This window comes from Cupressus sempervirens, chromosome 4 (assembly GCF_028749045.1).
Source record: "Cupressus sempervirens isolate cs-2001-9-10 chromosome 4, ASM2874904v1, whole genome shotgun sequence".
In the NCBI taxonomy this organism is placed as follows: domain Eukaryota; kingdom Viridiplantae; phylum Streptophyta; class Pinopsida; order Cupressales; family Cupressaceae; genus Cupressus; species Cupressus sempervirens.
The window spans coordinates 534,587,936-534,615,630 of record NC_143121.1 but is presented as its reverse complement, the minus strand read 5'-3'; the positions used below and the strand labels follow the sequence as shown (position 1 = coordinate 534,615,630).

At 33.5% G+C, this 27,695-nt stretch overlaps 1 protein-coding gene across 4 annotated transcripts in view; it reads right to left on the bottom strand.

Moving 5' to 3' along the window:
* The window catches only part of LOC149562284 (OVARIAN TUMOR DOMAIN-containing deubiquitinating enzyme 12-like), a 146,694-nt gene extending 131,632 nt beyond the window's left edge, over nt 1–15,062 (bottom strand). The window contains exons 1-4 of one of the 4 annotated variants that reach the window (XM_089825815.1): nt 14,513–14,640; nt 12,888–13,077; nt 2,856–2,957; nt 2,571–2,752 (exon numbers count right to left, since the gene is read on the bottom strand). In XM_089825815.1, the coding sequence (XP_089681941.1) occupies nt 2,571–2,752; nt 2,856–2,957; nt 12,888–12,951 (348 nt within the window). In that variant the 5' untranslated portion in view covers nt 12,952–13,077; nt 14,513–14,640. Of the gene's footprint in view, nt 1–2,570; nt 2,753–2,855; nt 3,305–12,887; nt 13,078–14,512 lie in introns of all 4 variants that reach the window. The other 3 variants (XM_089825814.1, XM_089825811.1, XM_089825813.1) reach the window with 3 other exon arrangements.
* Nucleotides 15,063–27,695: the final 12,633 nt, after the last annotated feature.

Here is a 27,695-nt window from a genome sequence, read left to right as displayed (position 1 = left end):
ATTTTTTTCATTGCAAAATTTGTATTGATGCCATGAGCATTGCATTGGCTGTAGAGGCACAAGACAAAATGTCTTCTGTGTGTAAATTTGTGTGCATGTTGAGATTAGATCTCAAAGAGAGAACTATTTATGATTATATCTTGAATATTTTTTATAAATAGTGATTGTTTTTAGCATTATTAGTTATGAGTTATTAATATCTCTCGTGGTTGCAGGATGCAATGGGATGGCGAGAGATTATGCAACATAGTTTGCAGTCTTGATACTAAACTGGTGGCAATATATTGAAAGGGGAAGATCATATTTAGAGAGAGAGAGACTATCCAGCTTCAGAGAGAGATTATGTGAGAAAGGGAATGTGCAACCCTTCGCAAGTTAGTGCAATAGTCAGCCATCTTATTGTGGTGACTAAAGTTGTCCCTGCTGAGAGGAGTCTTTGTGATTAAAGTTGTTCCAATTGAGAGGGAGTCTCTATTAAGACAGAATATTAGATGTTAGTGCATTCTTCTTTGGGAGAAGTTTGAGGTAAAATCCCTCATTCCACCTTTGTGAGTAGGTACGGTGGACCACCCTCTACGAAGAGGCATGGTCGAAATGCATTCTTCTTTGGGGTAAGTCTAAGGTGAAAGCCCTCGTTCCAGCCTCTGTGAATTGGTACAGTGGACCACGCTCTGCGAGTAGGCATGGTGGAACTGTATCCTTCTCTGGGAGAAGTTTTCAGATAAAAGCCCTTGTTCTACCCTCTACGAGTAGGTATGATGCATCACCCTCTGTGAGTAGGACTAGTGAAAGTCATGCATCTGACTTCATGACTCTTATTTTATGTGCTTATGAAGTAACTATGGTGAATTATGTTAAGCTGAGATAACACACGTTATGTGGTGAGAATATATCATTGACACCTTTGATTGCAGTTATGTGTGTCTACCTCACTAAAGATCTCTCTCTTGCCAAGGGGGAAAGTTGAAGTTTGTAGCCACAATAGAGATCTTTATCTCTGCTCTTATAAAATGGAAATATGTTATTTATGACCATTGTGGTCACCTTCAGCTGAAAGAGCAATCTCTGAGAGTATTTAAATTAATCTTATATAAAAAGACATGTGTCATATGTCATGCGAAGAGGCATACATATGGAAATGTGAAGTGTTAATGTGTGAAAATATGATCTTATTTTTGGACTCAAAGAGACATTTCTATATAAGATGAAGAGTCTTATGCAATCTATTTATGTAATTGCTTGGTATATTGTAAATCAATAAAATGTGAAAGTCTTGTACTCAAAACATTTTTATTATCAATGAAAACAGATATTTTTCTGGTGTGGCCGGGTTTTTCCATTCAAGTGGGAGGGTTTTCCCAGAATAAATGTATTGAGTCTTTTGTGTATTATTTGTGCTCTTCATTATTGCTGTTTATTCAATTTCTGGGCTAAAAACTTAACAACCTACATTGGTCATTTGTAGATATTAAATACAATTATTTCTTCCCTTCCTTTGCAAAGCATGCACATGAAAATCCTTAACCAGCATTTTTTAGAACCTCAGTTAATAAACTTTTGTTAGACAGTGCTAGCTAGATAACAGATCTAATATTTTTGCCATTACTTGCTACTCCAAAATTTTCGCCATGTAAGTTTTCAAACCTCTTTTTTCTATGTTCTTGATGTGTAAGCAATATATACGTCAAGCATACCGTATAGCCATTACTATTCAATGCTCTTCATCTTACACTATCAGAGAACCTCGGAGAAGAAATCTCTTCTTTTAAGCTGTTACATTAATTCTTCAACTATTGAGTAGTTTTAGTACATGTTTTTTGCAAGATTACTAGTTAGTTAGTTTTCCAGTGCATGGATTCTGATGCACTGGTAGACCTTTCCGACCACATCTGAGTTTCTCTGACTTTCAAATTATCGAGCATCCTTCCCAATAGTTGATGATGATTAACATTTCAAAACTATGGGGACCAAAATCAAGAATGTGACAATGCAAAACAGATAAAACCTAAGATATTCTATCGCACTAGTTTGAGGAGCTTAATCACAAGAATGTGTGCCACTGATAATATGGAGTTATTTGGCTTCAGCAGTTAAAGAAAAAAGTCCCAATGACATACTATTGCCAAGAAATAGATATATTGGACACTAATGCCAGTGAACATGTGAAAATCAATCCAGAAGTCGTACCAACGTAGAAGAACAGTAATATAACTCAAAAATTCATTTAAACAGAGGACTGGAACAACTTACCTAATCTGCTGGTTTAAAATTAGTACTTGGCAAAGCATGTTATCACACACTATTTGTTAAAAAGACTTATTTAAACTTTTAAATGGCATATTGTGTGAAAAACAAAATCAGTCCTAAACATTAAATATTATGTACAATATGAATTGACATATAAATGCATTTTTTGTAAGTTTTGTGTATTACAATGTAGAAAAGAAAATGCCTGCATTTGCATGTTCCTTTCTTCCATTGCCTGGAAAAATCTCAGTTTGTGACACTCAAAAGTTTGATGTTGCAGCCAATGAACAATAAATAGAGTGAGTTAAATTTGATGAACTAACCGGCACAGAATTCATTTGTGTTAATCTTTTGCTCACTTCCCCATCCAAAGTACAATACTCATCTGAGAACTCAGGATATGTATATGCATCGTCCAAGTCAATTTGGGATCTTTCAGGACTTGGACATGGACTAGCCTCCTGTTCATGATTTGCTTCTTCTTGTTCCTCCATTTGCTGTGCAGCTGGCAACACAAAGGCAATATCTATTATCTTGTAACTTGTTTCAGAAGCTTGAACACAAATATAATTCATTATTTTGACAAAGTTTTATCTTCATTGAAATACCTTCGCTAGGAATCTGCCAGCTTGGACCAAGCCAATCCTGTGCAAGTATTGAATCCCGTAAATGATCTTCTGCAGGCTGTGAATCGCCTGATGCTTCTACAGCTGCAAGATGAGAAAATTCTTCTTGAAGGGCATGTGCAATTACCTCATCGCTTTCTACATTGCTAGGCTCTACTTGAAAATGAGATTCTGTGGCATTAATTCCCTCATACAGAGTAGTGTCACTTAATTGCGTAGCATTAATTCGATCCCCTGCACTTGAAAAAGAATCTCCACTAAGAAGATCAAGACCCCAACGGACAACATCTTGATCTGGTTCACATGTCGCCATTTCTTCTCAGTTAGCTCTTCAAACAATGCAGCTTCGACAAGGACCTGTATGTCTCTACAGGTAACTTCTATGCCAACTCGTTTGTGAATACAGAATGTGTATATTTTGACGCCCTTCTCTAATAATCCAATCAATAATTTAGTAAATATGAACATTTTCACTATGGTCTAAGTTCCATGCTTGTATACTCTAATAAAACACACTCGTAAAGGTTGAACAGACATATTTAACCAGGAAAATGCATCAAACCAATATGTTGTTAGACCATGTCCAGACTCTTGTCAACGAATACTGGTTCAAAAAGGCACAGAAAACACAGCTATTGGATAGATAAGTTTCAAGAGATGATAAATATCAAGACTCAAGCTTTGACTAAAGAAAAAAATGAGAAAATAATTCTTTGAGCCATGCATGCAATCCACCTTAGAATGCAGTTGAGCTTTGACTATGCATGCAATCCACCTTAGAGTGCGGTTGATCTTCTTGCACATGTGGAGCCAAATCACCCTGAATTCTACATTTTTTTCTCTGGCCACATGTACATTAGGCCAAAGCCTTTTAAATTTCTCTAGCTCTTATGAAAGATTTAGGCACAGAGAACACAGCTATTGGATAAACAAACTTCAAGAAATAATAAATATTCAAGACTTGTGCTTTGATTAAAAAAAGTTGATAAAATAAGTCTTTAACCATGCCTCACATATAATCTACCTTAGAATGCAGTTGATCTTCTTGCACATGAATTGTTGGACGTACAAAATAATGTTGGTCATCTTATTATCTACAGCTCTTTCTCAAGTTCAAACATAAGCATATGGACAGTAGGCCAAAGCTTTTTCTAGTTTCACGAGCTCTTGTGAAAAATTTCATTCCTCCTAGATTATAATACAATTACTAAGATTATTAGATGAACCAAAGAGGTCCATCAATATCAAAAAACATTCGCATTCCTATCCTAGCTCTTTATTTTACATATATACACTCATATGGTAACTAACAATGGAGTTAAGCTATTGTTGTGAACTTTAAAGCACTAAATAATTCTGTCAATAAATTTCAGAATTGGCAGCCAAGTTGATTCAAATTAGTATATTCTTAATGAAATATCTAAAATGTAGACACATATGAAAGACATCAAATACATAAAATTAAGAAAAGTTGAATTTATGATGTCAAGCTAACTATCATGAAGACCCAAAATAAGTATTTTAACAGCGACGATAAGGCAGTGATGATCATTAACGAAATTCCTTCAATATGTTTCCTCATTTAAGGGAAAATTAAGAGACAAATGAATGGGAGAGTTATTTAAGGGAATCATTTCAATCAGCTAAGAAATGAATGATGTGATCAAGAGTTCAACACATCTAATATTAGTGCTCCGAAGACTCCATTGAAACAAAATCAAAATACCCCAAACAAAAAGGGTATTGCAGTGACGTAAGATATTTATTGATAAATCTTCAGGACTTCAGGTTACTTGGCATTATGTGGCATATGGCTAAACCCCTCAATAATCAAATTCATAAAAAAAACGTATAGTTTGGACCAGAAGACCACCATTTCCCTAGCCTTACCAGTCAATTAAAACATAAATTGATAAATTATATATACCAAACTAAATGAACAATAAAATTTGCAATCTAAGCAAAATTTGAAAACATGGTTCAGAAGAGTATTGTACAAACAACTAGAAAGAATCAGTATCGCCACTAATATTCAATTAGCAAAGAATTAAAAATAATTCAAATGCCTAAAATAGAGAACTTACAAGAAAATAACTCCTGAGAGGTAAATGTAGCTAAGCCTCTTGGTAAAAATATTGGCATGGAGCATCCAAATCAACAATCACTAAAATGAATACTCAACCCACATTATAATTGTGAAATACTTAGCACAAGTTTGAATTCACAAATACACTTGACTAGTGGACAAATTATTATTTAAAACCAAGTTGGCCTGCCGACAAATCATTAACAAGCCTACACTCACTTTCAATCTCCTGAAATAAAAATTACCAAAGTCAGCAAACTTGACATTCGCAAATTAGAACTTGGTGACAATGGGCAAGGGACTTGGCTGATTGAGTCATACAAGGTCTGTAACCCAAGACATCTAAGGTTCAAATCTTGGTTGTAACTAGCTGAATCTTAACTGATGAAAAAAAGTGGATGGCTTAACTCAGCCAAACTCTTGACTCTCTAAGAATCAAAGATACTTGAGACTATGTCATTTATTATTTATGCATGGTCCTAAGTCTCCTAGATTTCATTTCTCCTACATTATTCGTCTCCAAAAACAATTTTGTGGAAAAAACAAAACTATCTTGGAACATATTAGCACAAAAAGGAACTAAGTATTTTAAATAAAAGCAGTTTTCCTATGGATCAAAAAAGTGAAGATAAACATTTTAAAGTATTAGGATGTAAGCAAGCATTATGTTGTTGAGAAGGTGATGAGGATCTCTTCCAATATGATATATTCAAGCAAGTTTGACAATTTTAAGGAGTATACCTCATGGTCATGCTGGATTTAAAGCTGCAAACAAGGTAGAGGATAAAAAGTTCAAGAAGCCTGTGATCTCTAAACCCATCAATTCTACAGCTGCAAAGGTGGCTCTGGGTCAGGAGTTGGGTAAATCTTCTGTTGCTAGCTCTGGCATTGATGAGAAGACGCTTGTCCAACAAGTTTTCTTTTGGTCCAGGTTCGTCAGACGCATCCAACATTGGCTCAGTGGCAGGTTATGGTTAACTCTAGATGGTTTCAGATGAGGTATCAGCCGTCTTCTTCCATGCTACCAGGTGTCACATGTATCTCTGTCTTCTTTAGATTGTTATGATTGATGAGTGCAAAGCTATCTTCCCTTATGTGGAATGCCTTTGCTTGATATATATGTATTATGTATGCATTCTAAATTTTACATTGATAGTGGCCTTTGGACTATATGCATTGGTCACTTGAACAAGCTTTGTTCAGCCACTGTTTACGTGATCCTCAAGGATGTCCATTGAGGTGCCATAGTCTTGTTCTTGCCCTCTAGTTTGGTTGGGCTGATTATCTTTTCTGTTGTACTTGAGAGAGGATTGGAGGTTTTCTTACTGGTTCTTTCGTCCATAAGCTGTTGAACCAGTTTATTTTCCATATAATAAAATTCTTATAGTAGTTAGCCACTTTTACTTAAAAAAAGACAATGAAGATGGGCCTACAACATGGGAGAGCCACCTAAATCCATTACAAGGAATGTTTGCATATAGAAAGAACAAGGTCATTACATATCTAAATACCTACCCAAAAACTTGTTATACTGATGAAAAATGATACCATACAAACATCATTTTCAATTTTGTAATTTCTTGCATACAAACTAAGCAAGATCTTTGGCCCAAGGAGTACATGTTGATGTAACTTCTTCTATACAAGCTAAGCAAGATTTTTGGTCCAGTGAGCAACTTTCCAAAGACTCGCAGGTCAAGTCTGGGCAAGGAACTTGCAAGTTTTCCTGCTATGCTAGGGAAGTTCCTCATTCAAAAAAAGATCACTATTTTTTGGTATTTTCCTCTTTTTAATTTTGAGAAGGTTTTAATTGCAGAAGGGACAATGATTATTGACAGATCAGAAGCGTGATATCCTGCCTTTTGAAGTGTATGTTCAGATGTTCGCATTTTTGGTTTTTTCCAAGAAGATGCTTCCCTTGTAAGCATATTGTTAAATATAGATTCTTCTGTTAAATAAGAAGCTTTTCAGCACCAATAGAAATGCATGTTTAATTTTATTCAAAGGAGATGGGTTTAAACACAAGTAGTAATCCATGGTCTAATGAGTTAGGGCCAATCAGAACAATGTCAAAGGCTAACTATTAGGACTAGTCATATGTTATAAAGGTCTATCTCTATAAAACCATGGAAGATCAAATTTATAAAAATTAAAGGTTTGAAACAACGTTCTTACACAATAGAGCCTAGACAACTTTTGGTGACATTTATAAGATCAAGGCAACAATAAAGCTCCTTGGTTGCACAAATGCGCATTGCAAATACAGGTCAAACACTTATTGAATGTTCGTTCCTTCAAAATTTAAACAGTGATTGTGTAATGATCTCAAAATGCTTGAATACTGGAATTAAATCCTATACAAATTTACACATAGATGAGTAGCTTTTGGGATATTAACAATGATTGATCGTGGAAAAATATCCTCTTTGCAGTTATTCTAGCTCTTGATAGCTGCAAAGTTTTAAGCAATTTAATTTTTTAAAGTAGCAAGCCAACTATTTTTGACAAATGGCATCCTGGAGGACAAATATTAGAAATCTCATACTCAGCAAAAACTATGCAACACACAATTTTGACTGAAGACTGAACAAAACAAAACTACAGAAATACACCCAAAAGCAAACTTAAAGTAATGCATCAGCTGCATAAAGAATGAATTAATGTAACACAGTTATATTTGGATTATTATTTTGTCATAATTTAAAGTTTACATGTGCTACAATATATGACTTTTAAATACAATCAAAATTGAAAATGTTCAAAGTACAACAGCCAACTACAGTAACCAATCTACTATCTGCTCCTAGCATTGGTACTAGCAAGCCTCAAATTATAACATGAATCATGTTGTAGATACATTTTTTAAATCAGTTCATGTCCATTTCTCATTTTGCAAGTCATTGTCAAATCCTCAATTCTCATGTTTGTGGATGTCATATTGAAGATTTAACCACGCATCTTTGCACGAACAATCAAAGGAGCTTTCTAATCCATCAAATGAGATAAAGCATAGAGAGTCTGCATAGAAAAGGACATCACAATACATTGGAGAAGACCAATATACTACCATGGCAAAGTATGGTTAAGATGTGATAAACACCACCAAGAAGAGCAACTTGTATAGGAAGGTTTGAATTTTTTACTTTGATGATGAAAACTGACATTTGAACCATTAACACAAGCTAAAAGACCAAAACGATGAAAAACATGAAAAGTTGACCTCAAATGCAGTGTAGCCCCATTGCACAAAAAAGTTTCCGTAGAGTATTGGCACATGCCTCAAAGAAGGATACCAAAAACTCATAAACTTACAAAAAGTGCCACTTAGTTCCTAAGCACATGCCTGAACAATGGTGTGCTAAAAGATTGAAGGGTTGACAACATTGCTTAAGTAAAACCAGACAACTGGCATGTGTCATAACATATGCTCCGAGAAGTTGCTAAAAGAAGTCGGGAATCTCCAATGCTTATACACACTCAAGAGTAAACTTAATCCAGATGTTTTTAAAAACAAAATAAAAATCATAAAAGGACATGGAACTCATAATATTGTGTGGAGGGAACTCCGTATGAGATTTTTAATATTTGTCCTCAAGGATGCTATTTGTCAAAAATAGTTGGCTTGCTACTTTAAAAAATTGAATTGCTTAAAACTTTGCAACTTAAAACTATGCAAGAAGAGTGAGTTTAACCATGGAGGGAACTCCGTAGTTAAGCTCCCGGAAAGTCCTAGTGCTTCACCTCTATGAGCATCACCTAGATCCAATGAGTGCTAAGTGTTCCATTTATTTTCATGAGAGACGGATTCATGTGTGAACCACTACTCGTGATACATGGGTCAATGAGTTTGACTCAAAAACTACACAGTTAGATTCTGATAGCAATGTCATAATTTGACTTGTTGTGGAAAAATATCTCCTACTAATCATAATAACACGTTGGGAAGTGTTTGTTGTGTTTCACCAAAACATTAAAGATTGACCTTGTAGTAGATTGAAATGCAAGGCTATAAACTAATGCCGAGGCTTTAAAAAATACTCGAGGGTCACGCCTCAGCAAAATGGAGCAGGTTTTTGTTACATATAAGGCAAGCACTAAGGCATTGCAGCATTCTTGTAAAAATAATGGAAATGGTAATTAGAAGACATGCATTTTCTAAGAAGATTTATTTTAGGAGCAACAATAGAAAAACTTGTTCATTCATTTTCTCCAAGCTCCATTGAAGGTTTTCCTTTGTTCAATTTCAACAGAGTTTACAATAAATTTTCTAATACTTTCAAGCATTCTATCCTCATTAAGGGCAGTATAAAAGCTGGTTTCAAGTGTCTACAACAGAGCTTTCAAGCATTTACAGCAGAAATTTAATATTTCCCGAACAAAGCCAATGAGAACGATGAACAGTTAGCCACTGTGGAAAAGATCAACAGATTAGACAAACTGAGCCAAGTTTGGGATTCCACTCGAGTAATACATGACAGCACAGGAAATTAGAGAGAGAGGTGGCAATGAAAAGAGAAGCTTGGCACTTGATCCTGCTTTAATTTAAGCAGAATCAAACTTCTGATACCTGGGGATTGGCATCGAGGCTACCGATTTGGATGTTTGGGCTAAAGATGGATGGTCCAGATATCATGAAAGATCCTCCGAGATGCATCATGGATATGCCTTTATCTGGCTGTTAGTTTTGTCAGAGGTGGGACAGTTTACTGGCATCTTATACCTCATTTTGGCCAAGTGAATGAACAGGTGCTTTTGGACACCTTACTGTGTTTGTGGATGGAAGGTCAGGAGCAGTATACCACATCAAGAGATGAACCTGTGATTGTGTTTGGTACCACAGAAATGGTTAAAAAGGAATTTGGTGGAAATGCATTCTTCTAAGGGAAAAGTCTGAGGTGAAAGCCCTCATTCCACCCTCTGCGATGAGGCGTGGTGGAAATGCATTCTTTTCGAGGAGAAGTTTGAAGTGAAAGCCCTCGTTCCACCCTCTATGAGTAGGCATTGTGGAAGTCATGTATGTGACTCCGTGACGTTAATCTTATGCTATGGCGAATTATGATATGCTGGGATAACATGTTTTTATGAGAACCTATGTGATGAGAATTTATTGACATATTTGCTGTAGCTATGTGTATCTGTCATACTAAAGATCTCTCTCTTGCTAAGAGGGAGTGTTAGAGATTGTAGCTACGATAGAAATCTTTATCTCTAGGTTTTCCATACATTGAAACAGAACTAATATTGTGTCAACAGCTGGAGAATATATTTATGATAATATTTGAGATAATATTATTTGGAGAGACATGTTGCATGTGAAGAGTCATGCATTTGAAAACATGAAGAGTCCTTTATTTTGGAAATTGAAGAGACCTTCGGGTGTGATATGAAAAGTCTCTCATTTCAGTTTATATATGTGATTGTTTAGTGTAATGATATATTGTATCAAGTTGAAAGCATTGTACTTGAATATTATTATATCAATAAAAGAAATATTTTTCTGGTGTTGTTGGGTTTTTCCATTCTAGCTAAAGGGTTTTCCCAAGCCCTTAATAGGTATCTATCAGGGTATCGTCCATCACTCGCTTTGTTAGGAAAGAATTTGACAGGTTAAGGCCAGGGGGACTAACAACCAAGAGCTCTAAGATCAGAGGCCCTATTGATTCTATAGGTTGTGCCTATTTTGATTCAATTATTTTGTGCCTATTTTGATTCTATTTTTCTTTATTATCGTTTATCTTTATTTCCGGACATAACATTAACAATTGCTACCAAAATTCAACTGTGTAGTTTATGAACCAAACACATTGACCCATTTTTCATGAGAAGTGGTCACAAGAACCCATCTCTCATGAGAATGAATGGAACACTTAGAACCCATTGCATCTAGGTGGTGCTCACAAAGGTGAAGCATCGAGACTTCCCTGAAGGTCACCCATCCCAATACTACTCCGGCTCAAGGGCGCTTAACTACATCTAAGTGACCCATGTTTCACTCAAAAACTACACTTTTGAATCCTGATAACAATATCACATTTATTGTACAGTTCTCATTTTAATTATTAATATTTGTTGTTGACAATTTTTGGAGACAAGTACTTGGAGACAACTTTATATCAAAAAATGGATATCTTTAAAAAATCTACATACTAAAACACTTAAAAATCAAAATAAAAATTAATAATATTAAGTATTAAAATTTAAAAAAATATTATTGATATTTTATTATTGTCAATTTGTTAGAAATAAAATATTTCAAACCATAATCACTTGGATATGTCAAAGAATTTAAGAGGGGAATCCCATTATTTTTAAACCCAAATTATAGAAGTCCTTCCCAATGACCATAAAACGTCAATAGGTATATGCATCTTAAGCCTTGTTATTGCTTTGCTTCATATTCTTACCTCTTTAAAATTTAATGAGGAATTTTTTTCCCACCAAAGATAATTACAATTGTATGTGTATTTGTTTAGTTAGTTTAACGTTTAACAACCACATATCTGCATTTAAAGAAAAATTGAAGTAATTTGTGTGACATGTCTAAAAAACCTTTATTGGAAGTTTCCTCCTTTTTAAGGAATACTTAAAGAAGACCTATAGGAGATGAAAGGAAACTTTGTCAAAAGCCTCCTAATGTCTAGGTACAACTTCATATAGGTCTTCAAGATAGAGGTGTGTTTCCAAGATGGGAGAAAAGTATCAATTATTAGAGTACGAGTCTCTTGGTAACTATAGTTTAAATACAATTCCAAGTTTTGGCTAGGAGGCATAAGTGTTTTTTAGTTGTTGTGACTTGTAGGTGCTAGCTTTTAAGGAAAAGAATATAGAAATATTTTGTATTGTGTAGAAATGTTGATTAGCCTTGTACCCATACCCAAGGACAGAACCTAATGTTTGATTTAAATCTATTTGTATTGTTGATGTAGGAGTATTTGGGTTGTTGGCAATCTTGCATCATCCAAAAACAGTTTGCTTTATTTTATGTTTTCCAGATCCAGTCTGAGTGTTTGTGGTGGTGATCATTGGATCATACATTCCAATTTTTGTGAACTTGATTTCTTAACGAGGAGCTATCATGGATAATCTTCCTATGGTCCCCATGTCTTTATGTTTTGCATGCATGGAGATCTAATTCATTATTCTCGAGTGGTGTGTTCCTTGTTGGCTCATTAGGCGATGTGTGATAATTTGCTTATGCAATTTTCGTCTTCGCTGGCGAGGTTTTGTGGTTTTTCTTGTGGGTTCTTGGATCATGTGTGGACTTATATCTAAGGTCGCTAGTTCTCTTGTGCTGAGTTATGTGTTTTTTCATTTGATGTAAAGGAATCAGTCCTAGATTGTGTGACACGTTTCTTGTTTTAGGAAATGTAATCTTTGAGCCAACCTGCTTGTCTTGATGGCTAGTTATGTAATGTAAGTTGTATCTTGAGAAGGAATGAGAAAGCAAGGGGAGGTTATCAAGAAAAGGACAAAGATCATTATGAAGTTAATTGTAATAGAGTTGGTTTGTGATCTAGAATCTTTGTACTGGCCATAATCAGGAAGGCCTTACAGCCCGGCATGCTTGATGTTTAATAGATGCAATTGGATCTTCTGTTAATAAAGAAGTTATTTTCAGTTGTATCTTGCTATGTTTTCGCTGTGTAACTCTTAGAAGAGGGTTTGATCATCTTCTTTGGCGATACACCAGCCTTCTACTGCATCAATTGCATACTGACCAGTTGTTTAGACTTCTATAGTTTTGTTTTGTTAAAAAGGAGCTTCCCCCTCTACTTTAAAAAAATGGTAATCCTTACAAGCTGTTAGAATTCATGCTATCCTGAAAACGACAGATTAAAAGGTTAATAGATATCTCGCTCACGCTGATTATGTCCCTGGAAAAAACCTGCCTCTAGGAAGTTTTAACATGTTGTAAACACTCCAATTACCTAACTTAACCAGCTGGTTTTGATGATGTCCATGATGTACTTCCAAATCAATGTTCAACGACATCTTAATTTTCAAAACTCCTCCTCGCGTGATTTTTCCATGCCCCTCTTCTTTTTTGAATTTTTCGAAACACCCTCTTTCTCAGGTTATGCGTTTACAGGTAATGAATCACTAAAATCCCTTGGTAACCTGCACATTATCCTCTCTATTATCAAGATCTTACAATGATCTGTGGCTTCCATTATGCATTTCACAAGTTTTATGAATGTTTAAAAGTGGCCAAATGTAAATGTAATGGTGTTGATCAGTCAGTAATTCCTTCAAAATAGGGAAACCTTCATAAATGAAAAAAGAAATCCCTGGAAATTGAGCCACGAAGAGTGAAGCAGACACAACAGTTGAGAACTTTAATTTTAAATGAACGGCTACATATTGAAACAAGTCTGCAATTTATACAAACGACTATAGATTATTGGGATCAATCTAGGCAGAGAGATCAATGCAGTTTTCTGAGACAATGAGTGGTGTAGCTCATCTCAAACATCAGCTCAGATTCTGACATGGTGTACTCAAAAAAAGAACTGCGGTAAAACCATTCATCTTAAATAAAGAAAACAAACTCATGTTCCCAACTATAACTGTTATCAACTGCAAATAAGAAATCATTTGCCCGATCTGCAAGCAACAGGGTAAGACCAAACATCAGAAAAAGATTCGAGATTATTATGGCTTCTAAAGCTTGTAAAGAAAAGTTAATTCTACTATTTTCAAAACCTTGCTGAGACTAGTTCCCTGCCAATGCTTCCTACTCAAGGTTTAAGACACCTTAGTGGAAAAACACGGAGCTAATATGCAACAGAAATTGATCTTGGAGCAAATTTAACAAAAAGACAACTCTACTATATTCAAAACATTATTGAGACTAGTTCCCTGCTAATGCTTCCTACTCAAGGTTTAAGACACCTTAGAGGAAAACCACGGAGCTAATATGCACCAGAAATTGATCTTGAAGTAAATTAACCAAACGCACAGCTAAAACACCACATAAAACCTTTAAGTAACATTCAATTTCCAAATATCAAAAAGAAAATTTTCGTAGAAATCATTCGCCCAATATGCAAGCAACAGGGTAAGACCTAACATCAGAAAAAGGATTCGATACTATTATGGCTTCTAAAGCTTGTAAAGAAAAGACAACTCTACTATTTTCCTCAACCTTCATGAGACTATTTGCCTGCTAATGCTTCGCGCTCAAGGTTTAAGACACCTTAGAGGAAAAACACGGAGCTCGTATGCACCACAAATTGATATGTCATGGTGAAGTTCATTAAAAGCATAAAATTAAGATCTTCAATCAAATTAAACTAACGCCAGGGGCTTAAATACCACACAAAACTTCATGTGTCATAAAAGAGTTCCAATTTCCAGTACAGAATCAACAGACTCCGATGGAAAACAAAAATCAAAAATCAAAATTTCAGTTGTAAAAGCTTCAAAAACACTTCTTTCAACTCAATTCTCTCACTTATGCTTAATTTCATATGTTCCTCTGAAATTTAAGATCACAAGTCAAAGAGCAAAATCGCAACAAACATAGCATACATAAAGATAGTCAATCACTTACGGTTTTTGCGCCACGAAAAACTGATAGAAATTCCAAACCCTACGCCACGTTAAATTCCGGAGACGAGAGAAAGCTTCAACAAGAAAACGAAATCTTGATGCAAGTGATGGCACAACCAAACAAACCGACCGAAGCGAAGAACGACGCACACTCGTATCCTTGCCTTTTGCAGTTTAACCTTTCCATTATCTGTCGACCAAGTTGAGAGATCGACGGTTCAGAGGTCCTCGAGGCGCTCACAACCGACGAGGTGACATTAATCTTGAATTTCATCGCCGAAAAGCTGTGGCGTGTGGGGGACACCATGATCGTGCGGCGGAGGTTTCCTCGTCAAATTCCCAATGGAAGAAGAGGCGTTGGATGGGGGTGAGAGATGAGGGTGGGATAATGGATGTGATGTGGGTGCAATCAAAGGTACTTGTTCCCGAGGAATTCCCTCGCGTATTGAGCTTTGCCACATCTGTCATTTTTCAGATGGCGTCTTCGTGACGTGTTTCCATTGCGACTATTGGAAATTTGGAATGTACTTCATTCTACATTCCATAAATATACAAGATACCTTCCATTCCTTTATAAATAGTTTTTTAAAGTAGTTGGAGTCAACTTTTGCTTGACAACTATTGCATTTCTCTGGTATTATTTGGCTTTTTTAATTGGGCTGAGGTGGCATTTGAGACCCCTGCTGATCTTTCAGTGTTGACCTTTGAAGGAACAAGATATGTTTTAAATTAAAAGGTATTTGGGTAAATAATTGAAGGCATATAAATAGAATCTTAGTCACTTTAAAACTATCAAAAGAAAATATTTGGAGAAAGTGTTAAAAGTTTGATGTATGTATGTGGTAATATAAGGTTGTAAATAATCATATGTGAAGAAAAGAATGTTAGATTTTTTTGTATAATAGCAAAGTTGAGTGAAGACATATAAATAGAATCTTAGTTACTTTAAAAGTATGAAAAGAAAATATTTGAAAAAAGTGTTAGAAGTTTGATGTACATATATGACAATATAAGGTTGTAAATAATTATATGTGAAGAAAAGAATGTTTAGATAAATATATAATAGTAAAGTTGTATTGTCCATAAAAAAGTGGAATTCAAATCTTCATCATATTTTTTTGAAAATATATATATTATTATTTAAGTCATTTTGTGTAGGATTGATTGTATAAATAATTGAAGTCATTTTTGCAACAAAGTAGGAAAAGTACGTGGTAGTAAAGGGTTTTAAGTTATTAATTATGTAGAGGGGAAAAAATTGGTAAGATAAATGTTTTGAAATGTATAAATTTATTATTTAATATTGTGAATTTTCATGTAAAATTGATGGTGTGTATCAATCTAACATAAAATGAATATAAATAAAAGTTAGTGTTTGAGTCTCATCTTGATATTTTCATGTCTTGTCTTGAAGATCAAATCTCTTTCAAATTAAGAGTCTTTCAATTCAAATCTTCATCATAAAAAAAAATAATTTATTGTGCAAGTCATTTTTGTGCAAGATTCATTGTATAAAAAATTGAAGTAATACAAATAGAATCTTAATTATTTTATTTTAAAAAATAAATGAAAATAATCATTAACAAAATACTAAAATTTTGATGTATGTATGTGGTAATAAAAGGTTTTAAGTTTTTAGTTATATGAAGAGAAAAGAAGAATGCCAAGATAAATATTTTTAAATGTATAAATTAATTGTTTAATATTGTTAGATATTTTGCAACATTGATGGTGTGCATATGGATCTAAAAATAAAAATTTCTTTCAAATTAAGAGTCTTTTAATTCAAACCTTCATCATACAAAAAAAAATGATTTATTGTGCAAGTCATTTTTGTGCAAGATTTGTTGTATGAATACTTGAACTCGTATAAATAGAATCTTAATTTAATTTAAAAAGTCAAATGAAAATGTTCATAGCAAAGTACTTAAAAATTGATGTATGTGTGTGGTTATAAAAGGTTTAAAGTTTTTAGTTATTTGGAGACAGAAAAAGAATTGTAAGATAAATATTTTGAAATGTATAAATTTATTGTTTAATATTGTGAGATTTTTTGTAAAATTGATGGTGTGTATGGATCTAAACTAAAATGAATATAAATAAAAGTTAGTGTTTGAGACTCATCTTCATATTTTCTTATCGTGTATGTGTTGAAGAGATCAAATCTCTTTCAAATTAAAAGTCTTACAATCCAAATCTACATCACACACACAAAAAAATATTGTTGAAGTCATTTTTGTGTGAGATGGATTGTAAAAATAATTGAAGCCATATAAATGAAATCTTAATTGTTTTAAATATCAAAAGAGATTATTCACAAAAAAGTATTAAAAGTTTGATTTAAGTATGTGGTAATAATAGGCTTTAAGTTATTAATTGTTTGAAGGGAAAGAATGGTTTGATAAATATTTTTAAATGTGTAAATTTATTGCTTAATATTGGAGATTTTTATGTAAAATCGATGCTGTGTATGAATCTAATATGAAATGAATAAAAATTAAAGTTATTATTTGGATCTATTTGTTAGAATATTTAAAATAACTCAGAGGGGGGTGAATCAGTTATCCAAGGTCCCGATGTACTAATTGAACAAACAAACACTTAAACAACTTCAGACCTTATCATTCCATAGCTCAATCTCTATAGTCAACTTTTAGTAACATCAACTAGTTGTCCGCTATCCTAATCATAACAAACTTGCATAATGTAAACATTAATCAGTAAAACACCATAAACAACATCTGCACAAGTTTGACACTGGGATTTAATGTGGAAACCCAATTTGGGAAAAACCACCATCAACATGTCACTAATTTTCACTCTTCTGAAGTGAGTTCTGTTAGGAGCCAACCCTGTTAAAGACTTGTTACAAAACACATTGTTAAATGTAACCTTGTTAAAGGATTTAATCACCTTGTTAGGAGTGGCCTTGTTAGAGTACTTTAAAACATTCCATTAGAATGTCACCCTATTGAAGGATTTACATATGACTATTAGGTCAACCTTGATTAAAGGATTTCAAATACTATTTACAATGGTTAGAAATTAACAACAGGTTTTGATCTATTAAGTACAACTCATTTTGCATGTATAGATCTCAATTCAGCTCTCATAAATTGATTCACTATCTGGCCTCCATTGTCATCTCAATCTCTTACTTGCTTGGTAGCCCTTCGAGCAATCACCCTTCACTTCTTCTCAACTTTTTTCAGCCTTCTACTTAGATTCACCAGTTAATAACAACAACAACTCTCAAACTTTCTAGAACATCTTACTCTCTACACATATTGAAATTTCACCCTTGTACCTCCTTAAATAGGTAATTCTAATCTTTTTTCGCTTAATCATCATCGTAGATCTTATGGTTTACGATTAGATCCATCATATATAATGTATCTAATCACCATTTCATTTATCCTCTTATTTTCTAGAAACTTCTCTTGGAATCCAATCCTTAGGTTGTTTACCTAATCCTCTCCTAGCATTAAATGATCAAGCTCATTTATCCTTATCTTCAATATATTTTCCATATTCTAAGAAATCAACTTAGTTGGCTAGAAGTTACAATTTCTCATAAACAATTAAAATATTATCCCTCGGCAACACTATGTTCTGACACTCAGTCATCACTGGGTTACTTAGTCGCTACTAAACTCCTTTGCTCAGCACATACATTGTCACTCAATCGATAGTAATGCTCGATCAATAATAATTGTGCTCAGCTTGTTCTGGTGCTCAGTCGACACTGGCATCACTTGGCATGAACTTTAAATTTGTTAACCTTCTACTCTATTGCTTGGTCAAGCCTATGCATTTGATATGTATGTGATCACACCTTTGAGACTCAAACATTAGATCGTCTTCTCCTTTTGCAACATGATTTAAACAATCACTTTACCTTGTCAAAGTCCAACTAATCAAGTATTCATTTGTAGTTTCCTCTTCATAAATCAACCTTTCCTCTAGATACTTTTGTTATGAACAACTTCGCAAATTCTCTTCATCAATCAAATTGATATGACACTTAGATCAAATAGAAAATTGTCTCACCAATAGGTTTCACATCAATGACAACATAACGATTGTTCCAATTGTAGTTTCCAACAATCTCCCTCTTTGGCATTGATGGAAACACCTCAAGTTACCCTATAATGCAAAACTTTTATTGTCTCGTGCTACACCTTCAATGTATAAGACCTTCATCAATATCCTTAGTTTCATTCTGATTCTCATCTCTGTAACTCTGATATGTAAGAACTCCCTCTAGGAATCTCTCCCTCTTTTGTCTTGCAATGGCTTTCACTATCTCCCTCTATCATTTTGATCTCTCTATTGGATAACCTTTCTTTCTTACTTACTTATGGTAACTCTCTAATAATCTCTCCCTTTTTAACAACAATGCCAAAGACATTTCAACTCATACATCGTTTCATGTAGATACCTTCATATCAATTATAAATTCTTCATCTGTCATCGTGCATCACTGATCCATCATTTTTTTATTCTTCCTCACTACTACCTTAAGTAACTCCTAAAGTAGAAATGTTTGCATCAATTTGTAAGATAGTTTGATCAACACATTTGATGCAAAGAACCATCTTTGCTTAAGTTGCTTTGTCTAGGGGAAACACCCCTAATTTACTTCAAAGATATTCATGAGCATCTTTAGGTAAGGCTTTAGTGAATATGTCAGCTATTTTCTCTTTGGTGTTCACATATTCCAATTACACTTCTTTGTCTTGAACTAGCTCTCTCAAGTAATGATACTTGATAACAATGTGCTTTATTTTTTGTGTGCATTACAAGATTCTTTGATATGTTAATAGCACTAGTGTTATCGCAATAGATAACCACTAGATCTATAATTTCTTCCTTCCTACCTTTCAACAATTGCTTAATCCATATGATATTTGAACACTTCACTGCTACTACCACATACTCAGCTTCAGTTGTTGATTGGGAAATGTAATTATGCTTCTTTCTTGTCCATGAAATCAGCCTCTTCCCTAGAAAGAATGCACCTCCATTTGTGCTCTTTCTATCATCAACATTTCTTATCCAATCACAATTTGTAAATACCGGCAGTTCAAACCCATAATTCTTCTTGTAATAAAATCCATAGTCTTTTGTTCCTTTTAGATATCCCAGTATCCTTTTCATTGCCATCATATGATTTTTATTAAGACTTGCAGGGAATCTTGCAACTATCCCAACTACTAATGCAATATCAAGTCTGATATGAACAACATATTGCAATTCTCCAATCATTGATCTATATAATGTCTAGTTACATTAGTAGAATTGTCATTCTTGGATAACTTATGTCTAGTAGACATAGGTGTACTCATTGGTCTTGAATCATCCATTCCAAAAGTTTTCAGTATCTCTTTGGTATATTTGGATTGAGTAATGAAGATGCCTTGCTTCATTTGATATACTTGTAAGCCAACAAAGAATTTGATCTCTCCAAATATTGACATTTCAAATTCCTTCTTCATTTCATCAACAAATGACTTGCACAATGCTTCCTTGCCTCCAAATATGATATCATCAACAAAAAATTCATATAGCAATACCTCATTTTTCTTGCTAGTCTTCAAGTACATATAACTATTTTCATTTGCTCTTACAAAACCAATCTTCACCAAGCAGTTATGCAGCCTTTAATACCATGCTCTAAGGGCTTGTTTCAAACCATATAGAGCTTTGTACATCTTACACACCATATTTTTCTTGCTAGGATTTACAAATCCTTCGAGCTACTCTATTTATACTTCTTCTTCAAGTATATTCCAGTCATAAATGCAAATTTGATGTAGTGCCTGACCCTAGTTCGCATTTCTGTTATCATTGTCAAATTCCTTAGGCTGATTTTATGCATTGATTAGTTTTAGAGATACTGGATTTACAATATTATAATATTATTTCATGTCTTGAATTACAAATATATCGGTTATAATTGTTTAGTTGATTTCATTTCACATGACGTTAATGATGTTTTGATGATTCCTAGTTAGTAAATGTGGTTTCTTTCATAAAAATGTTAACATGATGTCTTTAATGATGATTATGTTGTATTAATAGAGATGCATTATTATATGTACGCATTTGATGTTAGACTTGTGATTTTTACGATACTTACCCCATACGTGCATGTGTATGGTGCGCGTGTTTAGTTTATCTTTCTGTTTGACGTGTTTGATGTGGTTAAGGGAGGGAGTCGTAGTCACCTGCTAGTCGGGATCTACACGATGAACCACTCCCCGCCATTGCCTATTTAGTTTAGATATATTATATACATGTACATGCTCGTCTTTTATGCAGGATGCAGGTACCGGGCATCGACTTCCGTGAATTGCCAAGATGAGCATGCCCTATTACAAATACTCAAATGGTGAGAATGGGAAGATAATGATCAGGTCCAATCCTAGCCATAAGCCTATAATACTTGTCCTGCAAGGAGGACTCGTAATCGACTGTCTACTTTTTTTAAACCCGTGAGTATTTTTGTGCCTATGTTGTTTTGTGAGTCTTTGATGAATTTTCTATTAATTAAGTCTAATTAAAAGATTAAATTAATGATTTAATTTATTGGAAAATTATTATGACATTTTAATATTTAATTAATTGAGAAATTAATTAAATATAAAGAATTGAATTTGAAGATAAAAGTTTTAAGAATAAATTTAGAATGTGATAATATTTATTTAATATAATAATAATATATTTAGAGTACATTTTTAAATAAATGCTAAATATTATTGTTATTTAGGTTAATAAATATTTATCAAATTAAACATTCAAAAATAAATTAAGAAGTGAAAAGATATTAAATTATGAAAATGATTTAAGTTCGCATGAATGAGTTTAAAATATAGAAAATTAATTTAAAAAAAATAAAACATGTGAACTTGAATAAAGATATTTTAATAATGTGCGCATGAGATTAAAGTTATAAATTAATTTAAAGTGAAGTCAACTGGATAGTTAAATAAAGTAATTTAATGATTCACTTAACGTGCATGAAAGGAATGATAAAAGAATATCTTAATTAAAAAGGGAAATTAATTGTGCATGAAAGAATTAATTAAATTAAATAATTGTAATTTTAGAGTTGTGGAGACAGAAACCCTAAAAGGTAATTAGATTCTATATTAGGGGTTTTCGGGTCATTATTGCACAACATAGATTTCAGGGCACACACAGGTTTATGGAGAGCAATTCGAAGGGTTTGGAAAGAAAAGAATTTTACGTGGCTTGAAAGATTTTGCTTGCGGTAGGAATTTGCATCTAGTTGTCAGAGGTTAGCATCAGATCCAGGTAGGATCTCGTGGCTTGACTGTATAGTGGGTTTCACTCTTCAAGTTTATGTTTGCTCCGTGTCTTTTGCATGTGTTGTTTTTCTGGTATGCAATATTGTTCTCGTTTGAGAAATATCTGTACATGACTTAGATGAATACTTCATTGAGTTTATTTTAGAGGATTGTATTTGAATAAGAAATTAGTTAAATACGAGAATCTATTGAATTTTGAAATTGGGTTTGAGAATTAAAAGATAAATGTTGTCCTTTTTCTAATAGACTTTAAGAACGATATTTATTCGAGAAAGAGTTTGAAATAAAAAGAAAATTTTGAATTAGAAATTTGAATGGTCAAATTTGATTTTTTTTTTATCAGAATAATAATGTACATGTTATTTTAAAATATATATGTATATAATATATTATCATATATATATATATATATATATATATATATATATATATATATATATATATATATATATATATATATATATATATATATATATATATATATATATATATATATATATATATATATATAATAATTTTAAAATTATTAATATATATATAATATCATGAAGTTAACTGAAATGAATATCATTAATTTTAATAAAATAAAAATTATAAAATTACAAACTACTTTTAAATATCTTATGTAATAATTTTAAAACATATATATTTAACTGTATTAAATTTTAAATGAAATTAAATTTTTTTTTAAAAATTAAAATTAAAAAAATTGGGGAGGGGCGGGTTTTACCCCACCCCCTACCCCCCTTACCTTTTTGGTTAGGCGGCGTAGTTGCTGCCGCAACAGGGACTGCTGCAACAGTAGTAGTATTATGTACTGCTACTGCGGCAGCAGCCTGCTACGGCAGAGCTGCCACCGGCTCAGTAAAGGCTACGGCCAGTTTTGGAAAGCCGACGGGCTTTAAACGCTTTTTAGTATATGCAATTTTTTTTTATTGTATTTTAATTATAATTAAATTTAAATTGTGTTAAATTTTTAAGTTATTAAATTTTAATTATATAAAATTTTAATTATTAAATTTTAAAATTATATTATCATTAATTTTTATTAATAACTAAATTAGTTATTAATAATTGAAAGATGTTTTAATAAAATTAATAATTGACTTAATTAAATTGGATTTAATTAAGAATTATTAATACCGAGAGTTATTTAACGAATGTGTAAACTCATCTATTATTGTTAATGATTATGACTTGATTGAAATTAGTAAAGCGTTATTTTTATAACTTGAAGAAATAAATGGGCACACTCAGACTATTCTTTTTAAAAAAAATAATTGACTTTTATCATGAGCATAACTTTATATATATTTGAGTCGAATAGTTGAATGGGTTATTGGGTGAGATAAACTGAGAATCTTATACACTTAAATGTTCATTGAAATGCAAATTGAAGACGTTATTTTTTACTCTATTATGTCTTTTCAAATCAAACCCAACTATGAACTGTATTGTTTGTTTGTAATATCTATGCATTCGGATTTTGGAGTCGAGTAGGTGTTGACTAGTCTAGGATGTACACCAGAGGTTTTGTGAGATTTCTTGTATACTATTTATGGGACTAGATGTTGTGATGTGTTTTGTGATTCATATTGGAGATTATATTTATGAGGTTTATCTTGTGGAGAAATTATGTGTACTTGGATGGGAGAACCATCTTGTTATCAGGTTGCCTGTTAAGGAACCAAGTTTGATCTTTATGAGTGTTGTGGTATGGGACACAACTATGGATTTTTGTGCTTAGGAGAGGTTGTCTAGGTACATGACTTTGGGAGTGGCTTGCATAGGGGTCCGGGACCCAAAGTGGTCAGTGCCAGGGTAACCTAATGCAAGTTATGTAATAAGTGATAATCTAGTAATTAAAACTTTTGGGGGGGGAAACACACTAAAAAGATAAGTTAGAGATGTTTGATCCACCCATGCCTTGAGTGCTTGTATAGACTAAGGATGAGAATGGGATGAGTGCCTCGTCTTCTTGAGAGGGCTTTCTATTTTTCATATGTGTGATGTTGAGGGTCCGGGGTTCAGAGTAACCAGCCCAGGGTAACTCAACGCTTGAGGGTCTAGGTTCTATTAAGAGATCAGTCCAGGGTAACTCAAGCAGCCATGTGATGACACTCCCTAGTATGTAGCCTGAGTCTCCTCTGTAGATCTTTATGGATTTTGTGTGCCTCTGGCGGTGTACTTATTGTTGGATGTGTTTATAATGGATATTTATTTTCATTGATGAGGATTGATGATTCATGATGTTGTACTTTTGATGTGTGGTTTTTGACTTGAGGTGATTATCTTTCATTGACTTTATCTTATGATCTTGGTATTGGTTTATACTTGGTTTGTGTATTTTGTTTGGTTTTGTGGTGTCGATATTGGATTGAGTGGTCTTACTTTTGGATTATTTTATCTTCTTGAGTAGTATGTGTTACCTTTGAGGTAGTTTTGGCTATTAGGGGTACCTTGCCTAGGAATGTTGTATGTTTGACAGCCGTATGTGGATCGTTCATTATCTTCCCTACACGGTGGGAGTGGAAGCCTGACTAGGTAACCACGCGGTCGAGAGGTAGTGTCTTCTTACCATTTGGGTTCCCCTTCACATTGCCAGCTGTTGGATGTTCGTTGCAGAAGATGTACCTTTATCATTCTTATTTCTTATCTTAGAGACTTCTTTTCAGATGATGCATATATGTTATCATGTATTCTGATGTATTGTATCTATTCTCACATACCCTGCGACATGTGCAGTGGATGTTATTAATTGGATGTACTTTCATTGTATTGTTTATACTTATGCATTTGCTTATGCAATTATGTATCTGTTATTCATTTATGATCTTGAGACATTGTACTTGGAACTTAAACTAATTAATTAATAATTATTAAATGTGACTCAACGTAAAGGAATCCTTGAGGAATTGAAATTGTATCTGTGATTGCAAATGTGTATTTGATGTGTATGTTCTTATTGCTTCCGCATTAATGTTATCTTGATGTTGTTTAAACTTAAAAAAAAAAAAAAAAAAAAGTTCAGTAAACATTGTAACATATTAGGTTTATTTCTCTTGGGTTCTCAAGCGGGGCGTTACATTTGACATCCATTTGATATACCTTAAATCCTTCTTAAGTAGAATATGCAAGCAATTTTATAACTCCTTCTAGTCTTGCTACATAACCAAATGTTTCCCCATAACCAATACCTTGTTCTTGTGCATATCCTTTGCATACCAATCTATCCTTGTTCCTTGTGACCTCACCTTTTTCATTCAGCTTGTTCATGAATATCCACTTTGTTCCATTAACATCTTTGTCTTTAGGTCTAGGTACTAGGGTCCATGTTTTGTTCTTTTCAATCTACTCAATTTCTTAAACCTAGGGACAATGATAATTTGTTGAACCTTTCTTAGGGGGACCTCAAAAGGAAATAAAATGGAAGTGCTACTTAATGTATGTGAACTATTTATGACTTTGGTCAAAGTGATCAACTAAAATGTTTTATTCCACTTCATAATTTTATTTGTTTATTGTTGGGATTTTTTAATAAGTTTTATGAATGGAGATTAATGACTCAAGGTATTTTTTGATTAAAGTATAAACAGGATTTAAGGGAACCCAAAACCCCATACAAGTTAAACAAAAACCATTAAGATGTCCAAGAATCCAACAAACTAACTAAGTTTTACAAGGACATGGAAACTACAACCATGAAAAGTCACCAAAAACTAGGTTTTATAAGGACCTAGAATCTAAGTAAAGGCATTAAAAAGTTCTACAAAAAATTTAAAATGATAGAATTGACAAAAAAACTAGCACTTATTACTAGATTCAATGACTACGACCAGTGACCAAAACTAGCAAACACAAAGACTAACCTAATAGGAAAAATCTTACACTAGCTCATTTTTGGCCCTTGCCATGTCCTTCCCAATATTAACAACATCCTAAATTTTGTCTTTCACCATCAAATTTAGAGTAGCTTCAATAGCCTTCTTGGTGCTCAGCCTTGTACACTTGCTAGGGTCAGCAATCAATTGTGCATCCATAAGGGAAACAATCTCCTATGTACTTCTTCTTCCAATATTGTCAATTGTTGCACACAAGCTAGAAGTCACCATATCCATGTGTTTCCTGCTACCTTTGACCAATTTCCTTAATTTTGCCTCATAATCCATTAGTTTCCTAGGGATATTCCCAAATTTGGCTTCCAGGTTCATTCTTTTAAGTTTTTCAACTTCATGGTTCCTCTTCAAATCTTTGACATTCTTCCTTGGAGGATTAATTTCATTATACAACTAGGAGTCCACCTCAAGAGAGACATCCTCTTTCAATTTTTCCTTATGGAGGAAAACCAAACTCCCACTTCTCTCACTCATTTTCTCTTCATCCTTACTTATCATATTACCCTCTAAGAGTCCTTGATGAATCTAGAACTCTTCAAGCCTAATTTCTTCCTCCCCGATGGAAAATTCATTCTCTTTATCCTCTTCCTAAAATAATTTATTTACTTTAATTCACCTTGTTAGAAAATAAAGTTCACCAATATAACTGGGGGGGGGGGGGGGGGGGGACGAATCATTTGTCCATCTATTATAACATTTATCAACCTTATTAACACTTGAACATGTGAGTAATATAATCAGCAACCATAACAAGATACCCCTACACAATAACACCATAGATGTTACCTAAGGAAACCCTTGATCAAAGGGAATACCCTAATGGGGATGGTACACACAAAATGATGTATTAATATAAATGTTTCTTGTTAGAAGATGGACTATGTTAGAAGCCAATGAAATACATTTAGTACATATCAGTCACTATTAGGAGACTTTGAATCCCTGTTAGAAGATTCCAACCCTGTTAGGAGTTGTAGAAGGAAGATGGACCCACTATACAAACACCTTAGGGGTAAGATCATTGAACTCACTATTTAACTAATCTCTATATTATTCCTTGCAGAATAATAGAAATGTATAGCTCCTTCTCTGTCCTCTAACCAAACTTATCCTATTCTAATCCCGATACCAAATCACCAACTTCGCATCCAATAATCCCTTGGATCACTTACTTGCATTTACCAAATACTTCACATATCACACTTGAATATGCTTTTTACTTCACTTTGTCACAAGGAAAATAACCTTCCTTTATACCACATGCTCAAAATAATTCTTTGATTTGGCCTCGAGGCTTTCCCAATTAATTATAATAGAGCCTCATTAAGCTAATTAATTATTTTTTAAGTACATAATACTATTGCCTCACGGTCTTTAGAACTTCTCACACATGCAACTTTAGATCGTGTACACTCATTGACATCACCATTAGGCTATCTACTATTATTGTCTAACTACGTGTATCATGAATCTATCTCTATTAGGAGATACAATCCAAACATTAGAAACTATTTCTCGAGTACTCTATTTGTATGTCGTCCTCTCTAAATCAAACATATCTTTCATGTGTCTTCGACTATTTATATGCACACTTAACCACTTCACCAAGACAAAATGTAGAACATGTTATTAACTATGCTTGACTTGATCATCAATACTTTGTTTGTACGACCTTGTTCTATGTCTGCTACTTTGCCAATCCTCACAAAAATAATGCTATGTTGACATCAATGACTAAAACAGTCATGAATGCAACATGTCAATCTCCCCAAGTACTCTAAAAATGCTTAGGATACTCTCCTAGAGGAATACCGTCAATATCCATGCTAATAGTCTCCCCCTTTGGTATTGACGGCAACATAGATGAAAAACATCTAAGTTCCAAGAATACCAACTCAAACTCTACTACTACTACTATTGTTCTTTCCTTTTCCAATCCTCTTCATCAATCAAA